The sequence below is a fragment of the Salvelinus alpinus genome, chromosome 10 (genome assembly GCF_045679555.1).
Source record: "Salvelinus alpinus chromosome 10, SLU_Salpinus.1, whole genome shotgun sequence".
Classification (NCBI taxonomy): Eukaryota; Metazoa; Chordata; class Actinopteri; order Salmoniformes; family Salmonidae; genus Salvelinus; species Salvelinus alpinus.
Window position 1 is genome coordinate 31,651,004 of NC_092095.1, and position 25,648 is coordinate 31,676,651.

Here is a 25,648-nt window from a genome sequence, read left to right on the forward strand (position 1 = left end):
TACACAATGCAATCGTTAAGTTGCGGCTCCAATTGACTTTATGTATCAACAAGGGTCCTCCATTCATTTCAACCTGACACGTTTACATTTTTGGAGTGACAAAAAAATTATAATCACAGAGAGAAAACGATTGGGGGGGGGGGGGGTGGAGATTGAGAGCCGTGGACATTCGTTTCCCTTAGATTGATCTTTCCTCCTCCTGTCACAAAACCGCTCCTCGCTCCTTCCCTCCCTTTCCCCTCCGTCTCTGTGAGGGAATCCCTGTGGCAAGCGATCAGTCTGCGTCGCGCGCCGTTCCATATCCCCTAGCTGAGAGCAATGGGAGGGATGGGAGCACCTCAGTGTGGTTGCGCTGTTGGCACTCGCTCCCCTGTTCCCCCCCCCCCCCCCCCAACCCCTCCCGCCAGCCTGTACAAATGACCAGGGGCCGTTGACGGTTGTGATGCATGGGGCCCGGCGCTGACAGAGAGGGGCCCGGGCCGCAGACGACCCTAATGGTCATGATCTAATGGCAATTTGTATTGAATCAATAATCTCAATGCTGAGCGGATGGACAGACAGGACGTGTTGGACCCTGCGTAATGGACAAACTGGTGCTGATAGCTGCGGTGGCGGCAGCACACAAGCGGGTTATTCATCTTCACCCTGGCAGGTTATCGGCCACTGAGATGGATTCAGGAGTAAGAGGGGCAGAGGGAGACACAGGCGCGGGCTAGGATGAGCACAGAGTGCACACACACATGCGCACGTACCCAATGCACGCACACACACACACACACACACACACAGTACACATACGCTTACAGGTAGAGAGTGACGTATCAATGTTAGTGTATAACACACTGATATAACACATTGATATACAAACACACACACACACAATTTGATATGCATAATTTGCATAGGACAGGTACAAAATATACTCAAAGGAAATTGTATTATTTATTATTTTCACTCACTCCAGATAATTTCATGGATTTACACCCACAGAGCAAATTGGCTAGCGTTACCTAGTGTTGATTTTTCAGTGTAACAGAACAATTAACACTGTAAGTGTTAAATTAACCCTCATTGGTGTAAAATAACCCCAGTGTTGGTGTTAATAACAGCGTTGAACCAAAAACATGCCCACCATTATCATATTTCCCAGCATGCTCTATTCTATGTTGATTTTTAGAACTGTTTGTTTCAATATCTATGCTTTGTACATTGATTGGTTAATTCATATTTTGCTACTCAAAAATAAATGACATACCTTTTCTAAACTAATATGTTATTTGGATTTATTGCACCCGTTACTGAAATGGTTGTTCCAATTGCTTTAGGTAGTCTTATATCATAGCCGTCCCAACCCTGGGAGTCATTCTGAATGCAGGCTGTAGCTACAAATGACAAATTACAAAGGTTGGCTATCCCCTCTCTGGCTGATTTCCAATATTGATGGGGGAAACGAGGCTTCCTGAAGCATTGAGGCTTTCCAGCCAATGTTGTCGAAAATAAGTTCATTACTCAGAGCTTCCTTATCTGTTCACAATTAGTGACATCTGCTGGTCAGCAATAAATAGCAACGTGTGATTATCAGATTTCTTTTTTCCTTCACTGATTTTATCAAAACACCATGGCGCAGCGGTAAGTCGTTGGCTTTAATAGCCTACAATCAGTTGGATTAGCAGGTTCACATCTTACTTCATGCTTCCCTTTTTTGCCTTCAAGTTGACTATTTTTCAAAAACGGAATCTGGCACTATTTAGGATGCTTAAGACAGAAGCTTATACTATACTAAATAAAACAAATGATTTGGACAACAGTGCAGAAAAGTGTGGTTTCACATAAAATAATTTTTGAAATAGTGTGACTTCAACGGGATTCGACCTCATATCTGTCCCTGAATGTTCCGTAGTTCCCTATGCTACATGCTAAGGTACCGGTCAGGTGGAACAACGCGTACAAAATCCTAACTATATTTATAAGTATGGTATCCAGTAGAGGTTGGTGTTTGAAAGCAGCTTAATCGAAGAAAGCACCGGAACCACATCGAAATCAGTGGGATCTCGCATTTTGGAAAAAGCACTTGATCAAACAAAGCTTCGGACGTCATTGATGACGCACTTCTGATAAAGTGATACGCGCATCGGCACACTGCTTCGAAGTTAGCCGCTTAGCGATTTCGACGCATGCCTCAGAGCTCCAGTATCAAACGTAACATCACTAGATTCCAATAGGATTTACAGGTCACTTTGCAAGCCAGTGTAATGTGACTTGCAGGCCTGCTGTCGCCTGTAAACCATGCATTTTAGGCCACTGTATTAGGGTAAATCTAGGCCCTCAAAATAAGGCCTTATAAAATACATATTGTATTGTGTTAAAGAATTACATTTTAATGTTAACATACGCGCTTAGGATCTTGGTGAATTCCAAAGGACTGAAAATGGATGAATGCAACAAACATGTCTCTGTCACTAAGAAATGCAGTAATAGGTGGTATCTCTACAATTCACTTGAAAGGCAAGGCACCATGGGAAATATGCAAATAAGGCATTATACTAAGGACAGTGCTAATTTAACACTGTTCCAATGTCTATACGGGTCCACACTTTCAGTGTTAAACTTAACACTCTGTGTTGATTTAACCCTGGAGAATTTGCTGTGCATGTATTATAGCTACACATGCATACACATAAACACACCAGATACACAGAATCCCATCAATACTTAGCCACTTTCCTCCATTTTCCCCAACCACTTCAAAATCCGTCTACAGTGCATCCTTATCAAACCCTTTCTGGGACATACATTAGAATGCATGCGTGCATGAAAATAGGGCCTGTTTACAAGGCAATTTCACTAAGCTGTGGGACCCGCAACACCGTTTAGCTTTATCAAACAGAGCCTAATAAATCATATGCTCTTTTGTGATGTCAATTGCTGAAGTGCTTTGTGCAAAGAAAGAAAAAATTGGGAAAAAGAGGCAAGGGAGGGAGAGATATGGAGGGAAGGAGGGAGGGAGAGAGTGAGGGAGTGGAGGAGGGGGGGGGGGGGTTAGAACTGGCATGTGTAATTCAGCACAGCCTTTTCATCTTGGAGTAAGATACTCCAGACAGATAAGGTGCCTAATCCTTCTCCTGATCAAAAAAGAATCTGCATTTTACCAATTAAAGGGCTGCGCCAGCAGGCGGAGAGGGGGCCGCATTCTGACTGAGCCCAACTTTATCTCCCCTCAACACCGGGGAGGCACGCAGGCTGCAACCACCGCCTTATAGCATGGTTGTATACGGGGGGAGCTAATGCTAACATCATGCCATCTCCATCTAAGAACAAGGACATTACAACGCCACCTAGGGAGATGACCCAGAATAGCACAGTATCAAGGTGGGGGGGGGGAGTAGAAGTTTACCGCTACTTTCAACATGCAGGTACACACACACCCTAGCTCAGGGTCACCCCATTTGAGACCCTTTCTGACCCCCCCACCCGCCCACTTAGACTCTTCAACATCTCTCCAAAGCCACCCCAGTTCAAAACCCCCCAAACATCTCAGATAGAGATGTTAAAGAATCCAGCACCAACCGCTTATCTTTAAAAGTGCTCCCTCGGAGGGTACAGAGGAAAAGGAGAGAAAACGAGAGGGAGAGTGATGCTAAAAAAGGTATTGGAGTTTGAGGAGGGTGAAGTGGGGGAAGGGAGGTTGATGTTGAGAGGCAGAGTTGAAATAAGTGATAGAGAGGGAGAAAGAAATTAAATAAATACAGCAACTGAAAATTGACACCCGCCTCGCTTTTGCTGACTGGGTATGCCAGATAAGTGAGCTAAATTGCGTAGATGCGATGTTTATCTTATCGGCGGCACCGAGAGCGCTTAAACGCGGATGATAAAGGAACGGGCACAGCGTGTCCTGGCACGAGTGCATTTGTAGAGTGTTAAAAATGTGCATCAGGAGCGCGACAGGAGCCGCTTTTGAACAAGGTGGAAAGCAATGAGGGTGGTGTACAGGCAGATTTGAATTCCAATTCATCTTCATCTACGTTACCGTCACTTTTTTAACACTTCAAATAGTCGTTTTGAAGTGTACAACTTACCTCACTTGTTTCAAATAGCCGTTTAATTGAGAGTTTTTACCTCACTAATGTCAGACTATTGACAAAGAACAATCGATAGAAAACCATCAAACAATTCCAAATGTATCAGAACTGAAAACTATGTTGTTAACTTTACCTCACACTACCAACCAAAGCCAGGCTGGAAGCATATTCTATTATTTTTTTCCATAACCATTCTATAAGACGAGCTTAAATAAAGGGGGAAGGGATATCCCATTGTTTGGCTGTATGGAACCCCCCCCCCCCAGCGTTAGAGGAGAGACACTGTGGTCCAAATACTATACTTATCCTATTACTGAAGGGGTTGGGGGTGAGGAGGGGGAGGGTTGGAGATAAGAGGGTTTTCTCCCCCGCTCGCTGAATTTGAGGGGAGGGGTTCGCTAGGCAAATAGTTTCATTAGCATGTCCCGGCTAACCCTATCTGCATGGGCATATAAAATGAGAAATAAAATACAATGACGGAGAGAAAAAAACTATTCTGAGTGAACTTGCAAGGGGAAAAGACAATGAGGACGTGTTGATTATTTCCTGACATGGAGCAATATCTCTTCTCAGATGCACAGCAGTGAAACCTACGTGAGGTTAGGGTAGTTAGTGTGTGGAGAGTGGACATTGTTAGGGTAAAACAGATGTTCACCTGGTGGGACTAAAAGGAGAGTGAACAAGCTCTTACCCAGTATGATGCACCCCCCTCACCCCGGCCCAAATCGCCCTGCCCCCCGGAAACAGGGGCAAGAACTTGTCAAGATCCTCAACCTTTGAGCAGAGCCCTTCAAACGCAGGAGGCAGCCCATTCCGCGCTGAGGATATCAATTATAGATAGGGGTTACCGCCGCGGCCGCGGATTGCAATGTCAGACGCCGGGATAGACAGCCGTGGAGAGCTGGGGATCTATCTATCAGATGTGTGCTGATGGGGGTGGTTGGTGTGTGTGTGTGTGTGTGTGTGTGTGTGTGTGTGTGTGTGTGTGTGTGTGTGTGTGTGTGTGTGTGTGTGTGTGTGTGTGTGTGTGTGTGTGTGTGTGTGTGTGTGTGTGTGTGTGTGTGTGTGTGTGTGTGCGCTTGAAGATACATGTAGTTAAAAGGGACACCACGGTGGCTTCCTTCTCACCATCAGCCCCTCAGCTCCAGCTCTCATGTATCAAACACTGAGAGTGAAGTCAAATCTCCCCTCTCAGTGGGCCTAGTGGTAAGTAGCACACAGCCAGTCACAGGGGAGACCAGACCAACACCAACGGCATCAGCAATATCATTAATAGTTGGGTTAAGAATAGGCCCTCAGGCTCTACAGGATGAGAGTCATCCCTCTCCTGGGCAGTGTGAGGAGCTGTATGACAGATGGGGGGAGTATATTACAGTCAATACAGTACAGACTTGTAGACAGTACAGAACAGTGGAGGCTCACGGCCTGGTTGTGCAGGATTTAGTCTAGTCAGTGCCGGCCAAATCAGTTAGTGTCGTAGCACAACAGAGACGTGCTCGGCAGCCTTTGAGCCCATTAACCATCGTCCCCGAAACCAATCTGGAATCCGGCAAGGGCATTACTCAACGCCTGTAGGCTGCAGAACACTCTGCACTGAACACTGAACATGGTGACATACAGGGGGAGGCTGCTGGACCAGAGTGTGGCGAGGGTGTTATGACTGGGGACAGAAGTCCAGGAGAACTATAGGACCAGTTGACTTGGAGGAGGGGGCTCCTAAAATGGACTTCTACACCCGGTGTCCTACTTACTGCTCTATTATTTGCACAGTATCTGCATTCTAAATGTGTCATTACGTTTTGAACTTGAAATTGACAGAGGTAGTATCGCAAAACCAGACGCCGTAGTCTCCTATTGATTCTGCCTCCTGGAATTGAAGGCTTCAATACTGAATGACCAGGTACTCACATGTACTAGCTGCTCCTGGGTGTCAAACTCCCGGTGGCAGCTCTCCCAGTGGCAGTTGGTCTCGTACACCACCTCTGGCTCCTGCTTGCTGTCGTCCTTGTCCCCTTCCTCCTTCACAAGAGTCATCCCATCAGGATGGTCCTACAGTACAGAAACACAACAGAGTTACAAAAGAGGACCCAAAACGGACTGTTTTACAGTAGTGACCCAACACTGACCGTGATACAAAGACCCAACACTGACAGTATTACAGTAGTGACCCAACACTGACCGTGTTACAGCGAGGACAGATTTCCTCACTCGCGTCACTTCTTGTTGAACGTGGAACAAGGGAGAGCTCTGTTTGTTGTTTTGGAAAGTATGTTGTTTTGGAAAGTTTTAAAATTCCAAAGGCACTCGCACATCTGAGCTATCTTTTTTGCAGGTGCACGGTAACAGTTGAATAAAATGAGGAAAAAAATGTTTTTAAAGTTTATTGAAAAAGTTTGGTTCCTAGCTAGCTACCGCGACACGGTTGGCATCAGTTGCTGGGACCGCCACTATCTGTCCAGTGATCCTGCTGACGAGGGCCAGGTCTAGCCTAGCTGCTAGCTAGCTGCCTATCAAGCTAGTGGGGTTTTCTTGAGGTTTAGAACGCAGCCCGTGATGCGTTTAGCCATTGTGGCTGGGAACGGGGATTGTCCCGGCCTTGTGGCTGTCTAGATCCCTGATGTTTGTTGTTTGTTGTTTTCAATCTTCCCTGTGACCCGCCCTGTCTGGAACTGCGAGGAGTAACGGCGTAACCTATGTTGCTACTATGACAAAGACCAAACCCGGCGGGAGTACCGTTGAGGACAGTGGTGTCTCTCTATCACAGGTGATGGATCTTTTAAACTAACAAAAAGAGTTCTACAAACAGTTGTTACAACAACAATAAAATAGCTGTTGTGTGTTGTGTCTAAATTCTGGTGGAGTCAACTAATAAAATAATGGATGACCTGACCAGAGAGGTCCAGGACCTGAACAAAGTCCTCCCAGGGTCAGCTTGATGAGTTTAAACAGGAGAACGGCAAGGTGAAAGTCATCTGTAAGTCATTAAGAGAGGACATCCGTTCTGTATGGGAATCCGTGTTCACAAAGACGGAGAAATCACATTATCTCAAGGGACAATCAAGGCGGAACAACATTGTTGTGGATGGAAATGCAGAATCTCCACATGACACCACGGGATGATATAGGTGGAACGCGGCCACAGGACTGGAAAACCCACCACCGGACCAGATAACAGGTCCATTCCGATAGTGGTCAAGTTCTTGAGGTTCAAGGACAAGGTAGCTGTTCTGGAAAGAGCCAAGAACTTGAGAGGAATATACATCTTCCTCAACGAGGACAATCCTGAAGCTGTGTGCAAGAAGAGGAAATAACTTATCCCAGCCATGAACGCTGCCAGAGACAGGCTCATTGTCCACCCTCCCTCCCAAAAGCCTGGAAGGGATGAGAGTGCCAAGCCTATGGGTTTGTAGCTTCAACCCAACAGCACACACACACACTTACAAACACCAACTGATTAATGGACTACTGAATGTTTATACTTTTCTCTTGCTTGGTTTGCTCTTTTCCATATTATGTCTATCTCTGATAAGATACCCAGTAAAGGGCTGAAAATAGCCCATATTATATGTAGCCTAGAAATAAGGTTCATGAAATCAATAACTTGGTAACATCAGATAACATTCATATATTAGCCATTTCTGATACTCACTTAGATCATTTATTTGAAGATACAGCAGTAGCAATACAAGGATATACCATCTATAGAATAATGCTTATGGTGGAGGAGTTGCTGTATATATTCAGAGCCATATCCCTGTAATGCTTAGAGAAGATCTTATGCCAAGTGTTATTGAAGTGTTGTGATTGCAGGTTCACCTTGCACATCTAAAGCTTTTTATTTTGTGGTGTTGCTATAGGCCATCAAGTGCTAACAGTCAGTGTCTAAATAATATGTGTGAAATGCTTGATAGTGTATGCGATGTAAACAGAGAGATCTAATTTCTTGAGGACCTGAATATTGACTGGTTTCATCAAGCTATCCGCTTAAGAGGAAGCTTCTCACTGTAGCCAGTGCCTGTAATCTGGTTCAGATTATTAATCAACCTACCAGTGTGTCTACAAACACAGGAACAAGATCATCCACATGTATTGATCACATTTTTACTAATACTGTAGAACTTTGTTCTAAACCTGTATCCGTACCCATTGGTTGCAGTGATCACAATATAGTGGCTTTGTCCAGGAAAGCCAAAGTTCCAAAAACAGGGCCTAAAATAGTGTATAAGAGATTATGCAAAATATTTTGCTGTGACTCTTCTGTGGATGATGTCACAAATATTTGTTGATTGGTTGTGATTAACAAAGAGCATCCAGACTCTGTACTTGAGGAATTTATTAAATTACTTCTTCCAATTATTGATAAACATGCAGCTGTTAAGAAACTGACTGTTAGAACTGTTAAGGCTCCATGGATTGATGAGGAAATTAAAAACTGTATGGTTGAAAGAGATTGGGGAAAAGGAGTGGCTAATAAATCTGGCTGCACATCTGACTGACTGACGTACTGCAAATTGAGAAATGATGTGACTAAACTCAACAAAAAGAAGGAGAAACTTTATTATGAAGCCAAGATCAATGATATAAAGAATGATAGAGAAAAACTTTGGAGTACTTTAAATGAAATTATGGGCAGAAAGGCTCATTCAAATCCATCTTTCATCGAATCATTCATCACAAAACCATTTGATGTCAATTATTTTAATGATTACTTCAATGGCAAAGTGGGAAGACTTAGACAGGAAACAACGAACAGTGAGCCATCATACTCATGCATAAAAAACAAATAATGAAGAAATAGCATTGTACGTTTGAATTTTGTAAAGTACGTTTGGGAGAGGTGAGGAAATTATTGAAATCAATCAATAATGACAAACCTGGCATTGACAACTTAGATGGAAAGCAACTAAGGATGTTAGCTGACTCTATAGCCACTCCTATCTGTTATATATTTAATCTGAGTCTAGAGGAAAGTCTTTGTACTCAGACCTGGAGGGAAGCCAAAGTCATTCCAATACCCAAGAGTGGTAAAGCGTCCTTTACTGGTTCTAATTTTCTAGCTCTTAGAAAACAGTTTCGGAAAATGATGTTTGACCAAATACAATGCTATTTCTCTGTAAACAAATTAACAACTTGACTTTCAGACTTTTTTTTAGAGAAGGGCACTCAACATGTACTGCACTGACACAAATGACTGATGATTGGTTGAAAGAAATTGATAATAAGAAGATTGTTGGAGCTGCACTGTTAGATTTCAGTGCAGCCTTTGATATTATTGACCATAACCTGTTATTGAGAGAACGTATGTGTTATGGCTTTTCAACTTCTGCCATATTGAAGATTCAGAGCTATCTATCTAATAGAACTCAGACGGTTTTCTTTAATAGAAGCCTCTCTAATGTCAAATATGTAAAGTGTGGTGTACCGCAGGGCAGCTCTCTAGGCCCTCTGCTCTTTTCTATTTTTACCTATGACTTGCCATCTGCATTAAACACAGCATGTGTGTCCATGTATGATGATGATTCAACCATATATGCATCAGCAACCACAGCTGATGAAGTCACTGAACGAAAAATAGTTGCAGTCAGCTTTGGAATAGATAGTCAGAAATAAACTGGTCCTGAACATCTCTAAAACTAAGAGCATGTATTTGGTACAAATCATTCCCTAAATTCTAGACCTCAGCTGAATCTGGTAATGAATGGTGTGGATTAAATCGTTGTAAAGATGGGCAGAAGTCCATCCGTAATAAAGAGATGCTCTGCTTTTTTGACACCACAGTCCACAAAGCAAGTCCTGCAGGCTCTAGTTTTATCTTATCTTGATTATTGTCCAGTCAAATGGTCAAGTGCTGCAAAGAAAGACCTAGTTAAGATGCAGCTGGCTCAGAACAGAGCGTCACATCTTGCTCTTCATTGTAATCAGAGGGCTGATATTAATGCTATGCATGCCAGTCTATCTTGGCTGAGATTTGAGGAAAGACTGACTGAATCACTTCTTTGTATGTGTTGGAAATTCCAAATTGTTTTGCATAGTAAACTGTTTTGCATAGTAAACTTACACACAGCACTGACACACACATTTACCCCACCAGACATGCCACCAGGGGTCTTTTCTCAGTCCCCAGGTACAGAACAAATTCATGGAAAGGTACAGTATTATACAGAGCCATGGGTGCATGGAACTCCCTTCCATCGTATATAGCGCAAGTGAACAGCAAACCTGGTTTCAAAAAAACAAATAAAGTGTGTGACCCACTTGTTGTGTGTATGTACTGACATGTATGTGTAACTGATAGATGTACACACACTACATGTTCATGTTTTTAAATGTATGTAAATTGTCAAATCTTTTGTCTGTAATGTATTTTTCGTTACATGTCGGACGCCAGTAAGACTAGCTGTCGACTTTGGTGTCGGCTAATGGGGATCCTAATAAATCTAAATCAAAAGACACGTCACTGACAGGCAACGTATTCATTTTTTAACCTGCCACCTCACTTTTGTCAGGTGAGAACAAGTGTTTTTTTACAAAATGTACCTGGTTGTCCAAGAGGTTAACCATTGAGACACTAGAGAAGAGTTAGAGCGCAGAGAACAGCCAAAATTTAAATATTGTATACAGTAAGTAAGACCATGTCAGCTCGGAACTTATTGGGCTGAAAATATATATATGTTTAAGTAAAAGACTGTGGTTACACATGCTATTCACAGACCTCCTTACAACACTCTTGAGTCAAGTCCACAGTCATATCACAACCAAAACATTCTCTCCCGCTACTCTACCCTCCCCTAACCAACCACGCTGATTCTGTTACACGTTTCCACAGGTGTAATCGTGTGAATCTGGACTTGTTCAGCACACAGGGAGTAAAACGTGAGTCTGGGAGCGGAAATGTAGCACTGAAAGCTCTGCTCTGTGTTGGGAGTTGAGCTTCGACAGGTCTGAGCCGAGTATTTCAGGAATCTAACCCTAACTTCCTGCTCAAGGTTGCTCCATTAGTCAAGACATATTTCACTGTCACCGTTAACATTACATGACTGGGCAGCCTGGAGAGTACTGGAGACTGTAACACGGGAGCCTAGGGTGTACAAGGTTTCTCTCTGGCAAAGTTATGGTTCGTAAAAAACACCTCGCTCTACTGCTAGTACCGACCTGCAATGGCAGGGGAAGGCAGAGAGAGATGGAGAGAAACAGAGAGTGTGTGAGAGAGAACAGAGAAAATAGTTTCATTCACCGAATGTGGATCTCTGAGTCTACAGGCTTGCTTCTATTGTACCAGCAGAGAGTCACTTTAGAGGCCTCATTCCAGACACAAGCACACAGAGAGCCCTTTAGAAAACATGCAGTCTAATTTCTCTTTCATTTTTTTCCATTCACTTAAGCATCTGATTAAAAGGAAATCAATTTCCTTCTGGTGTCGCCAAGATCAATGTGGCTTATCGCTTCTGAGGCGGTAGCCCGAACAAGCAGCCGAATGAAACAGGCAAATAAATAAATAGTTTTACAGTACGTCACATAATTGGCCCCAAAGCTCTCCGTCTGAGTGAATGACTGAGTGTGTGTGTATGTGTGCACGCCCGTTTATGCGTTGTGTGAACAGAATTGAACAGTACAAGCACCAGATCCTATTCTACGGCTGCCGGCGCAGTAAACCATCAATTCTGTTCATTATCTTCATCTCGTCTTCTAGCATATAATACCGTAAGCACACCCCTTTTTCTAATACTGGATAAGAGTATCTGTTCATTGGACTACATGATAAATGGTGGAGCAGTTCAATTCACCTGGCAACATACGGCCCCTGGGCTGAGTAGCTCCTCGTCCGGTTTGATCTTGGAGCGTTTGTGGTGCATGGGGTCCCCAGTGCTGCTCACCGCTGACTCACTAGTGGGTTTGGTCTGTAGGAAACAACCACAATACCTTCACTTCAACATCCTTCATGATCGAATGACCATAAATGACGAGCATAAATTAACATTTACATTCAATTGTATGATTACATTCTGTTTGATACTATTCAAGGGATCTAGTTCATCCTAATAAAAGGGAGCATAACGCAGCTTGTTGACTATTAAATTCGAGGCAATTTAATAAGCCAAAGATTTTATACAGGGGTTGTCTACCCGGCTTCACCTTTGGATGACCTGACTCTGGCCGGACTGGCCCTGAGAGCCAAAGGGAAGTTCCCTGTTACAAGGCAGGCGAGCCAGAAATAAAAAAGGAAAAGGAAAGCTGAACTGGCCTGGAAGATTCCTTGGCTCGTGTCTGTGTAATTAGACTTCTTAGTTAGAATGTTTACCCCAGGAATATGGAATGTCATTTCCATTTAACAGTCAGACATCTTGACACTAGAGTCACTGAGATCCTGCTAATAGATACAGTGTAATTGCATTTGAAGAAATAGAACAAATGAAATTGGTATTATATGAAATGCAAGGTAATATATGATGCTGGTTGTTTCCCCAGGGTTGGACAGAACGGTGGAATGGTTTCAGAAGATCATTTATATAGTTCTCTAACACAACTAGGAACCTCAGAGGGTGAAGAACGTACCAGATGCCATGTTGAAAAAATCCCCCCAAAATTGGAAGGTATAAATAAAGAGGAATAATTGAATATTTGCTTGAAATGCAAGCCCCCACATACATTAGGAATGGAGAGAGGTAAAGGGAAACACTGTGGGATCCATCCATCCATGTCAATATTCCAATTTTAATCCTTGTATTCCTCCTGTGTGATTAATGGTGTCAGTGATGGGATCCTATGCTAACAAGGCCCTTATTGTTTCTCACGTGAAACAGAACGTTCCGGAACGACGTTCCCAGTCCAAAACAACACATCCAGCGGACCCCCACTCCCATGAGGCCAGAGCGCGGAGTGGCCTGCTTCTACTTCTTCCTGTCTGCTCCTTGTACCTGTGTAGGCTACCCGGGACGCTGCTTGCGCGCGGCTAGCACATGGCAGCGCTATCTATCTATTACCTGTGATGATGAATCGCAGAGGCTTCTGCCGCGGTGGAGGGAGAAGTCTCTCACCTGAGAGGAGTCATTGGACATGACGGAGCGCTCGCTGGGGGTCAGGCCAGGGGGAGGGATGCCAGGGACTGGACGCTGGGTGGCGAAGGCCGGGGAGGGGTGGATGAGGGGCGGACTGTGGCCGAATGCAGAACCCACGATCCCTGGTTGCCGACCAAGCAGCTGCTGGTGCATCTGAAGTGCCACGGGGGTGGGAGGGTAAGCGAAACTCAAAGCCGGACTGGAGGGAAACAATATCATGATTAGTATTTAGTTGACGAGAAACATACAACAACATACAACAAGACTTTGTGCGGGTGGTGGATTTTTTTTTTTAAACAACCTTTCCCATTATCAATATTTACTGTACCTCTATGAAAATACATTCTGACGTATTTGAAATGGCAATTGCAATGGCACCGAGGCAAAATGAGGGGAAAACAAAGGGAGAGGGTGAATAAATATATTTTTTGGGCTAGCTCTGACAGGAGGACAATCTGACAGGAGCTGTGATGCTGTTGTAACACTGGAGCCACAGGGCCCAAGACAGATCCCTGGCAATGAATGTTCAGCTTGTTAGCACCGTGAATTACTGTTGTGGTCCTTTGCCAGGCCTTCATCGTAAATAAGAATTTGTTCTTAATTGACCTGCCTGGTAAAATCAAGGTAAACAAATAATGTTAAAAAAAAAAAAAATCTCCCAAAATTCTAAGGTTTTCTGGAAATCCCTTTTTGCGGATTCCCGGAATCAGAAGGATAAAAATGTAGGGAACCTTAGAAATGTGCAACCTTAGTTAAACTACATCATCTCTCCACTGTGTACAAACTCAACAGTATAATCAGGCATAGTCTATAACTACAGTCACTTCACATTGCACAGTCTGCATGCTAGCTTTCCCCTACTCTAAAAGACCTAGATCATGGGTACCCTTCCTTCCCCATAGATCTACATTAAAGTTAGGGTGTTTACATACACCATAGATTAAAACAGAATCCAAACCGCCCACCGTACTGTAAAAGCTCTCTCTATAAACAGAGGTAGCGCCAGGTAAACACAAGTCTCTATGGGTTCAATAGCAGTCACGCGTGGTGGGCCTCCATTCATTCTGCCTGCCTGACGCCTGTTCTCAGCCCGGACCCATATGTCTGCTGAGCTTATTACAGACACCGAGTGGAAATCAATGGGCCGAGACGCATTTGGGGGCCCATCCGCTTGTCATATCACTCATCAGTCTGGGGGCCCTATCATTGGCCCTGTCACATGGGCCACAGTGGCTTGTGATTGATCAGGTTCTCCTTTCAGATCGCTGATCAATGGCTCCGGGTATGGATCTCCCTCTCTCTTTTTCTCTCTTTTTCTTTCTCTGTCATTTCGGTGATAGTGTGTATCAGGGGGGTGGTGTTTGTGAGGGTGTGTGGATGACTGACACATGCCTCCAGGGAGACTGGGTAAATAGGTGAACAAGGCCCACCAGGAGATGGGGCGCAGAGAAGACACACGCACACACAGTAGCCTGGTGACAAATCTGTCCGTGCTGTATAGCCAACTTTATTGACTCTAAGCCAGCCCTCCTCCCATGTTGTTTGCCTTTCCTTGGGAAACCTCACTGGTCCACCACATCCTAATACATCCCTCTCGCCTCCACTAGAACAACATCCCACACAAACATAGGCTCTGCCCCAGGCCCTCCATCCCCTTACCCACAGTCCTCCAGAGTGACCGAAAGATATGTTTGTGTACGATGTTGGCCCTTTTTTATCATCCCGTACCCGACTTTCCCAAAATCCCCAGGTTTTTCAGAAATCGCTGAAATAAGCCGGAAACCCGGGAATCCTCCAACCAGAATTTCTGGAAAAACTGGGAATTTGGGGAAAGTTACTGGAATTTTGCAGGCCTTATCCCGTACCTGATGGCCCCGGCAGAGAGGTGTCCGTAAGAGCCATTGGTGGAGGAGCTGGAGCGGGAGTTGTTGAGGATGGTGACCAGGGAGTTTGGCGAGCTGCGGATCATGGTCTGCAGGTCGAAGCTGTGCTCCGACAGGGGAGAGATGGGCAGGGCCCGCTTCCGACTGGGCCTCGCTGTCAGCCTGGGGCTGGGGAACCGAGAGCCTGCAGGAGAGGACGGCAGTAGAGTAGAGACATTAGACCCAAAGAAGCTGCAGTCCACAGAACCTCTTTGGATAGAAACTTACTAGGTGAAAGAGAGAGATTAATTCATCTGTTGTGCTTTATCATATCATTGTCTTATTGGTTTGTCTTGGCTTCAACCAAAGTGGGGCAGCAGGGTAGCCTAGTGTATAGAGCGTTGGACTAGTAACCGAAAGGTTGCAAGTTCAAATCCCCGAGCTGACAAGGTACAAATCTGTCGTTCTGCCCCTGAACACTGTTCCTAGGCCGTCATTGAAAATAAGAATTTGTTCTTAACTGACTTGCCTAGTTAAATAAAGGTAATAAAACACAGACAAACATAGAGGGGCCATAGACTGAGCTTCACTGACTGAGACATACCTAATTCATTTAACAAACAAAAGGTTATTTTGAATGTAAGTGTGCAACTGACAATGGATGAACTTCATATAAGACAACACAGGGATGCCTTTTATGTCAAAGCTCTTTACTGACTGGGTTATGGCAATCAAGTACTCAAATGCAGTCAATGTTGAATGGAAGTGGCTTTGAAAAGGTACCAAGCAGCCAACAACACTGCCTTTCTCTATTGCTTTCTCTCTCTCTCCACACACAATGAGCCGCATGTACAGATTAAGAAATTACTTTTGTTGTATTTTCACTCGGAGATGTCACAAACGAGACAGGGAAAACCAGAGGGAGAAGTAAAGAAGCGGAGGGAGGAGAAACCAGAGGGAGAAGACACTGCGGGGATGTTGCGCTTTGTGCGTGAACTGACACAATGACTTTGTGACTCAGACTCGGTAGGGAAAAACATTTCAGCTGTTTTTCCTTTTCTATTTTGTCGTGGGCAAACAAAACCAGCTTACCCTGTACTCACTCCCTTCCTCCCTCTCTCGCTCCTTCCATCCTTCCCTCCCTCAAATTCAAACGCTCGCTCTCGCCTGACACATCCAGCGATTACAGAGGCATCCATTCACATGGAAATCAGTTGTACATATGCGTGTGTGTATGTCTGCGTGTCTGTTTCTGACTGTGTGTGTGTGGTGAAGTTTCTGGCATACGTAGGCCTGTATTTAGAGCATGGAGCTCCAGGAAGAGAGGAGAGAGGAACCTCTCTACATTGTCTCCGCCCTGGCCTCTATAAAAACCTGCCTCTGTCTCTTTGACGTCTCAGAGACGGGGGTTGGGCGCACACACTCACATATACAACCCCCCCCCCCCCCCCCCCCCCGCACATACATACACACAATCTCTGACAACAATACAACTCAGAAAATGTGTTCGTCATTTGAGGAATTTGTCCCTCGGAAATCCAGCTGTATTCAAGCAAACACTGACTCTCGTGAACCTGCGATAGCCACACTTCTCAGTCAAACTCCTACCCCCTGGTCGACCTGTGGAACGCTCTCACAAACCACATCCCCCACGCATCTCTCTGTAACGAACCTCCTAAAAACTACGCCCCTCGTCCACGGGTGAGGGACTGCCTCCACCTGTGGTGAGTTAGGATGGGGAGGGGGGGGGATGAACCGCGGAGGGGGTAGAGGAGGGGGGCTGTCCCATCACAGCATGAGCCTCCTGGGAGTTGTGTTTATTAATGCTGCAGCCACATGATAAATGGCCCAACCAGGAGGAGAGGAGAGAGAGAGGTAGAAGAGAGGGAGAGGGGAGCGTCGTGGCCCGTAGCGGGGTAGCCGGAGTGTCCCTCTAATTTCCCCGTGATTTATGGATGGGTCGGCTGGTCAGGCACAGCGTCATTAATTCACACGGACGGGACAGGGAGGGGCCAGACAGGCTAGACTGACTGACGGCGGTAAAAATAAACCATGAGCTTGGAGCCCAAAACCCCCAAAATAGGGCCACCTAAGAGGCCTCTGGCCCTCTCACAACACCTCTCCTCTCCCCATCTCCTCTCCTCCTCCTCTAAACAATACGCTGGACATACCCTACATGATAAATCATGGGCATAATTTTGCAACAATATGAAAACTAACACAGCTATACTGTCCAACCACTACCTCAACTGAATTGAATTAAATAAAACACTGTCGTTCTTAGGGTTCAAGGGGCGGTTGGAAGGACAGGATGGGACCTTTTGATCAGTAAGCTTACAATTACCTTAGGTAAAAAACACAACAAACTATTGCAATAGAAAAATTGCCACATTTTTAATTATACAGCTCAAATACAGATGTTAGCATAGCACAAACTATTAGAGCTAGCTAATAGCACTAGCTAATTAGAGCGTAAAAACATGTGACAATGGTCCATTGAAGCCCCAAACAGCCAGGACAGCACCATTGTTTCATTAAGCAGGCACTCTCCTAAGCTAATTACATTGATGTGAAGTAGACTGACTGAAACTATGATAGCTTCGACGCAACTAGGCCCCATTATTAGCCAAAACCTCTTGATATGATAACACCACACTCTATATGCCTTTTTCTCCTCTAAAAACGATATATCACAAAGGAAGAGCTTTAAAGTGTTAATTTTCCTGGCGGGTGTGTGGAACACACATTGTTGAAACACGAGTTATTACTGGCAATGATCACAGGCGATTGTGAAGTAGTGAAGAGCTAGCATAGCCACGGCATCATCTCCCATTTGAAACTGTGGCCCTAATTGTTTTGTTTCACTCTATTAATCTTAAACGTTGACACAGAAGAAAGGATTTCTCCCTGTGATGATGAATGGTGAGACATTCCAATTCCCAGTTAATAGCAATTAATTTTCTGATAGCCGTGCAAGTTTGGCTAGTTTTAATTAGTTTGTTCGGAGGAATAGGGGGGTGATTTCACCCCGGATTTCCATGAAAGCGACGGCTGGCTGACTAAATACCTTCTCATCAAAGGGAGAGGGGTGAGGCTGTCCGACCTTCCCTAAGATTCCGTGTGCCTTTAATTTCCTATTTACACTTTAAAATAACTCATTAGCATAAGTCCTCTGCACAGGCAGGCCTGAGCCCAGCACGTTAAGACAATGGCTCATTTAAATCATGTCAGTTTAGAATCGCTTGCTACTCCTTCCTCGTTTGGTAGGATTGTTGTTTTGCTCCATTTAAAACAGATTGATGTAGATAGGTGTATTACTCTCCCTGCACTATCTACAATATTCAGACACACACAGACAGACAGACACACAGAGACCCCCCCACACACACACAAACAGCCATTGAATTTGGAAGTTTGGGTCAGTATGTTGAGCTCAGTGCAGACTTACTCTCCACGGCCTGCAGATATTCCATGTGCAGGGCACTGCTGGTGGCTCCGGCCGTGGAGGCCACGGAGGGGAGGAGGTCCGTGTAGGGGCTACGGTGGCCCGCCAGGAGAGCCATCTGGTGGTAGTACTCTGCAGTGGTCAGGCCTGTGTGAGGGACTAAGGAAGGGGGGAGGAGGTGAAGGGAAGGCAGATAGGACAGGAAGATAAAGAGGGAGAGAGGGAGAGAGGGGGGGGGAAGAGGGGACGGGGTAGACATGCATGTTAGGTGAGATAATGACACCATAAGAGAGGCCTACAACGCCTACCACAAAACACCTGCAAATACATGATAACTTACAGTAGATCAACACTCAGCACATCTGTAATGTAATGTAATGAGCACATTAGCAACACCATCATGTATAGAGTGGAACAGAACTGATGTATGAGGAGCATGATCTGCATTACAAAGTACACTATATAGGGAGTGGGGTGTCATTTGGGATGCAGACATGCTTTGAGGTAGTGTACTAGGTCCCAGGTGGGATTTCAAGCTGCTTACTCAGAGTTTACAGTACTGTACGTCTTGGTTTTAAACAGAACTGTTCATTCATGCAGGTATATGCATATCATATCTCATCCGATGTTGTTTTGCCAATGGGTAAGTCTAGGGGTGTGTGTGTGTGTGTGTGTGTGTGTGTGTGTGTGTGTGTGTGTGTGTGTGTGTGTGTGTGTGTGTGTGTGTGTGTGTGTGTGTGTGTGTGTGTGTGTGTGTGTGTGTGTGTGTGTGTGTGTGTGTGTGTGTGTGTGTTATGGAGCGTAGCAGGGCTGCAGGATGCAGATACTCAACCTGCTCTTTCACTCTGTTCCTTAAAACTCCATGAGAAACAAAAGGCCTAGATCTGCACGCATAAAGAAACAGCAACACGTTCCGAATCTGCCCAGATCTGCATGCATAAAGAACAGCAACACATTCCGAATCTGCCCAGATCTGCATGCATAAAGAACAGCAACACGTTCCGAATCTGCCCCCTCTCCATCTCCATCACTCTCTCTCTCTCTCTCCTCCACTCCCCCACTCTCTCTCTCTCTCTCTCTCTTTCTCCCCTCTGAATCTGCCTCTCTTTCCAACCTCTTCCCTTAGTTATAGAGAGCTATAAGTCCTTGAACCGTATCCTAAAAATAAACATCTGGAATCGTTCTTCCATATGCAAATATCCCAACCAAGAAAAGGCTAGAAAGAGGGGGAGAGAAGAGAGAGAACAAAAGACTGACACTGTGGTTTTGGATGCAAATATGAAATCAGTTTAGCCCACAAAGTGTTACGGCTAATTCCTCTATTTTTCTTCCCATTTTAAAGAACGAAGAGAATAAATAAATAAAGAAATTAAACGCGGGATGAAAAGATCTCCTCTCAAGGCCGGCCTGTATGCCTGGCAATATGCATCTCTGATTGGTTCACTGGGTGGAAGAAGAAATTGCCAAATTAATTCGGTTTGGGTATTATGTCTTAAGTGGAGGGGGGAGTTTCTTAATTGTCTTCGTTGTTCCGCTTTAGTTTTGCTTCTGCATTCAACTGTAATGTGCCTCATTCTCTATTCGTACGCAGAAAGGGCTTTGCAGAATTTCCTGGCATGGGTAGTGCCATCCTGGGGGCAAGTGGGGTGGGGAGGATGGGGGACTTGTGTGGCATTTGACGTGGAGGAGAAGCAGCTCAGCGTGCCTCGGGAGTTGGTGGTAGGTGGTGTCACAGGGCCCTCCTTAAGAGCAACAATGGGATGAGAGGGGTAAGTACAGTCTCTGTCACCACCAGTGTGAGAAGAAGAGGAGTGAGAGGGTTAGAGAGAGTGATGGTGGGAGGTAGATGAAAAAAAGAGCAAGAGATAGGTGGTACTAAATCCCACCCACTTCAAATCTTCCACCAATTCAGCTAATTAATTCATAATTATTCAGATGTACTTCCAGTAAAAATACATCTGTGCAGACTGAAATAGGAGAAAACCTATAGGCGCGACAATACACTCACAACATAAAAGGCTGATAGGTTAATTAACTGTTTGATTGATTCAAATAGTTGCCTCCTTTCCCATTTTTTACAGTTGATGTAGCACAAAGAGCATTTTGATGTGACGCAACGCTGGCAGAGAATTCCCTCTGTAATAGAGAAACTAGGAATAAAACCCCCTTCCAAAGTGCCCGCCTCGTGTTAAAGCACAGAGCGCCACGCATGTTGAGAGGAGGAGCGATTGAGAGTGGGGGACCAGGATGAGAAGAGGCTCTCAGTTCCTGCATAGAGGAAGTGCCCCCATTCTATCTAACTCTTCACCAAGGCACTTGAGGACAAGGTAGGAGACCAGTAAAGGCCTAATAGGAGCTGTAGTTCAGAGGTCAACTGAGGGACTTAGTTGGAGTCCCTGTCATGTCTCAAATGGCAGCCTATTCCATATGCGGTGCACTGCGTCTGGCCAGAGCCTTATTGGTCCAAAGTAGTGCCCTTCACAGGGAATAGGGTGCCGTTTGGAGCACACGACATAGCTGACTGCACCCGTGACAGTAACCAAGCCACATGAGCTGAACACCACACAATTGTTTCGTGACAATGTCATAACAGCGTGGTCGTATCATTCCGTTCAACTGCCTCAAATACAATCACCTCAACTTTTCCTCGAGCTGAATGGAACACAGCCAGCCAAGGCTGTGATTACCAATGGCCCCTGGGAGAGGTAGGGGAGGCTGGCCTTGTTCAGTAAGTGAGCTCCAGGCTTCAATTAAAGCTCCAGGCCAGGAGGATGGAGCAGAGCAGCACTGCTGAGAATGTTTAAAAGCACACACACTACAGACAGTAATTGATTTCCCAGTCTGTATCTATGACTGGAACCAAAACGGTCCCTGCAGGGCACCATGCCAGCATCCCAAATGGCACCCTATTCCCTATGCAGGGCACTACTTTTGACCGGAGCCCTAGTGCCATTTCCTCCCTGGTCCTTGAACCCGAGCCTCCCTCTACTTCTCTCTGTACATGACCCCTGCTCCCTGACGCATCCTCCAGAGGTCCACTGCTCCCCAGATCAAAGAGAAGAACCTCCGTCAAACCTCCCCCTACGCACACACAGTCACACGCTGCACGTGCTGCACACACACACACACACACCAAAAGAAAGTCACATGTGCACGTGCCAGACAGACACGTGCACACAGTTCAAGTAAATGAATGCAGTCACCTCTGTCATGACCTTTGATTGACATGAAGCACCTCATAACAGGGATCAACACTGTACACTCTCAATAGCTGAACCTATTGATCACCAACAAAGTAGACCATTTTCCTGCAAAGCTAAGGGCCCTTAGGGACTCTGAGGGCCAGGTCTCTGTGGTACTGTACAACATTGCATTGTTTTAAGTACAGCTAGCTAGCTCTGGGATTTATAGTCAAGTGAAAGATAGATTACAGAAAAGTATGTAGTATGTTGATCTGAATCAACGGATATGGTGGGACTCTGTATGCCTTAACATAATGCATGACTGTATGGGGGCTCATGAGAGGTAGAGTTTCAGCCTCCCAAATGGCACCCTATTCCCAATAAAGTGCACTACATTTGACCAGGGCCATATATAGTGTACTACTTTGACCAGTGCCCTATGGGAACTGTAGGGAACAGGGTGGCGTTCGGGAAGCAGCAAGTGTGTTGTGAGTGTGGGGACTTACCGTCTGCAGGGCTGAGGCCCCTGGCTGCAGAGATCATAGAGAGGGAGGGGCTGGAGTGGAGCGAGCGGATGTAGTCCATGTAGGGGTTGATGTACGGGTGCGGAGGGTTAAATGGTGACTCAGCCCCCACGGAGGGGTTCCGGTGGGGGGAGATCCGGATGAGGGAGATGTCGGAGAACGCCGGGCTGCCGGCCAGCGAAGGAGGCCTACACAGACAAATGGGGAGAAAAACATATAGAGGAAATAAGTACATTAACTCTTCTTTGATAGTGTGAGATATTACAGACCTTAGATTGATATTCAAACTTCTGTTTTGTAAAAGCTCATCAGAAGTTGTATATAGATGCCAGATTCCATAGTTAGTTATCAGTTATCAGTGTCTCCAGAAATGATTCTCCATGTTGTTGTGTTACAGCCAGAATTCAAAATGGATTAAATATATCTATACACAATACCCCATAATGAAAACATGTTTTTATACATTTTTGCAAATGTATTGAAAATGAAATACAGAAATACCACATAAGTATTCACACCGCTAAGTCAATACATGTTAGAATCACCTTTGGTAGTAATTACATCTGTGAGTGTTTCTGGGTAAGTCTCTAAGAGCTTTGCACACATGTATGGTCGAATATTTGCCCATTACTCTTTTCAAAATTATTCAAGCTCTGTCAAATTGGTTGTTGATCAAGTTTTACCATAGATTTTCAAGCAGATTTAAGTCAAAACTGTAATTCGGCCACTCAGGAACATTCACGGTCTTCTTGGTAAGAAACTGGTAGATTTGTCCATCTGTTTTAGGTTATTGTCCTGCTGAAAGGTGAATTCATCTCCCAGTGTCTGGTGGAAAGCAGACAACCAGGTTTTTCTCTAGTATTTTGCCTGTGCTTAGCTCCGTTATGTTTCTTTTTATCCTGAAAAACTCCCCAGTCCTTAATGATTACAAGCATACCCATAACATGACGCAAACACCACTACGCTTGAAAATATGGAGAGTGGTACTCAGTAATGTGTTGGATTTGGCCCAAACATAACACTTTTTATTCAGGACAGAAAGTGAATCGCTTTGCCACATTTTTCCCCCCAGTATTATTTTAGTGTCTTAGTTGCAAACAAGATGCATGTTTTGGAATATTATTATTCTGTACAGGGTTCCTTCTTTAGACTCTGTCATTTAGGTTAGTATTGTGGAGTTAACTACATTGTCGTTGATCCATCCTCAGTTTTCTCCTATCACAGCCATTAAACTGTAACGGTTTTAAAGTCCCCACGCCTGTATCTTTGTAGTGACTGGGTGTATTGATACACCATCCAAGGTGTAATTAATAACTTCACCACGCTCAAAGGGATATTTAATGTTTGCTTTTATTATTTTTGGCCATCTACCAATAGGTGCCCTTCTTTGCGAGGCATTGGAAAACCTCCCTGGTCTTTGTCCCTGGTCTTTGTGGTCGAAACTGTGTTTGAAATTCACTGATCGACTGAGGGCCCTTACGTATGTGTGGTACAGAAATTAGGTAGTCATTCAAAAATCATGTTAAACACTGTCAGGACCCGGTGCGAGAAACAGTCACTAATAATCGTCAGAACCCAGAAGATGAGGCAGACACAGCAGTACTAGAGATGGTGGTTTAATTAAAGAACAAAATCTTCAGGCAAAGAAACTAAATCCACAATGTCCAAAAATAAAGCCAAGAGGCAAAAAATGGAAATCCTCCAAAATACAAAATAAACTCCACAAAGTGGGAAAAAACAGCAGGGAAAAAACAAACCTCAAAAGACTACTCAAATAATACACAAGAACTAAACCAGAGAACCTCTGGAAAATCCAACAAGAGAAATATCTGTATAAAACAAGGCTTGGGCTGGGGCTGGGTGCTAACTTACAAACACTGAGCAAAGAACTGAGGAACACACAGGGTTTAAATACTAACAAGGGAATGACCTACAGGTGCAAACAATAATTAGAGCAAGAAAAACAAAAGGTACAAAAAAGGTGCAATGGGGACATCTAGTGACCAAAACCCGAACAGTCTTGGCCAAAACCTGACAAAACACTATTATTGCACACAGAGTCCATGCAATGTATTATGTGACTTGTTGAGCACATTTTTACTCCTGAACTTATTTAGACTTGCCATAACAAAAGGGTTGAATACTTATTGACTCAAGACATTTCAGCTTTTAATTTTTAATTAATTTGTAAAAACGTCCAAAAACATAATTCCACTTTGACATTATGGGGTATTGTGTGTAGGCCAGTGACAAAATAATCTACATTTAATCCATTTTTAAATTCAGGCTATAACAAAACAAAATGTGGAAAAAGTCAAGCAGTGTGAATACTTTCTGAAAGCACTGTACGTTTCAAAAGTCAGCCAACTAATATTTATATGGTTTAGGACACACATAAGTATCATGCTCATTGAAATATTAATGAAATAGTCATGTGTTCCTCCTCTCCACTCCCAGTCAGCCGACTGGCAATGCCAGCAAATGAATGGTGACACTATCACCCTCCATCTGCACTCTACACGGCCAGAGCAGAGAGAGAGAGAGAGAGAGAGAGGAAAGAGAGAGCTGCATTCTTCCTGCTCCCTCCACAGACATTTCCTCAGATCAAAGGCTGCTTTCACCACTGTGTCTTAATCAGACCAAAACGTCAGGCCACTTTCACCACTAGACTAGCCACCATGTCTCGCTATAGAAGCTAGCACTTCTCATAACTTTGCATTCCTGTCAGAAAAGCATGTATCAATTAGATATAAACCCATTAGATATCTATTTAGGTTGTATTTAGGGCACATTCAGTGGTGCCCTAAATGTGGTAAGGGTAGTGAACTCAGTCATTACCAATGAGTAGAACCCACAAACAATATCTGTCTGTCTAACAAAAACTACATTGTCAAACAAAATGTGCTGTATGAAAAATCCTGTTCGCTACACAGCAAATGTGTACATTAGAACCTAGAAATCTGGCTCCGCTACACCAGAGTGAATTTCCTGAGGAAGAAGTTCAGAAGAATCGACTAATACCGGTCCAGTTTTATAATTGGCTAAGAGAGCTTGAAAACTTCATAATGATGGCCTTGAAGACAAAGCCCCTCCCTGGAGGATGAGGAGAAATCCACATATCAGCCTAGACATTAAGAGGCTGGGAGATTAGAGTGAATTAGACCCTCCACTCCTCCACTGTGGCTCTTCATAGGACTGACCTGTCACTATGGTCCCCAGGAGAGAGAGGGGGAGAGGTGAGGGGGAGAGAGAGAGAGAGAGAGAGAGAGAGAGGGAGAGAGAGAGAGAGAGAGAGAGAGAGAGGTGAGGGGAAGGTAGAAAGAGAGAGAGAGAGAGAGAGAGAGAGAGAGAGAGAGAGAGAGAGAGAGAGAGAGAGAGAGAGAGAGAGAGAGAGAGAGAGAGAGAGAGAGAGAGAGGTGAGGGGAAGGTAGAAAGAGAGAGAGAGAGAGAGAGAGAGAGAGAGAGAGAGAGAGAGAGAGAGAGAGAGAGAGAGAGAGAGA

At 44.6% G+C, this 25,648-nt stretch overlaps 1 protein-coding gene across 3 annotated transcripts in view; it reads right to left on the minus strand.

Moving 5' to 3' along the window:
• Positions 1–25,648, minus strand: part of LOC139531901 (transcriptional activator GLI3-like) — a 133,760-nt gene that overhangs the window by 13,492 nt on the left and 94,620 nt on the right. The window contains exons 5-10 of one of the 3 annotated variants that reach the window (XM_071328845.1): positions 22,131–22,336; positions 18,446–18,589; positions 15,001–15,202; positions 13,061–13,334; positions 11,864–11,977; positions 5,988–6,128 (exon numbers count right to left, since the gene is read on the minus strand). In XM_071328845.1, coding sequence (XP_071184946.1) covers positions 5,988–6,128; positions 11,864–11,977; positions 13,061–13,334; positions 15,001–15,202; positions 18,446–18,589; positions 22,131–22,336 — 1,081 coding nt within the window. Of the gene's footprint in view, positions 1–5,987; positions 6,129–11,863; positions 11,978–13,060; positions 13,335–15,000; positions 15,203–18,445; positions 18,602–22,130; positions 22,337–25,648 lie in introns of all 3 variants that reach the window. The other 2 variants (XM_071328846.1, XM_071328844.1) reach the window with 2 other exon arrangements.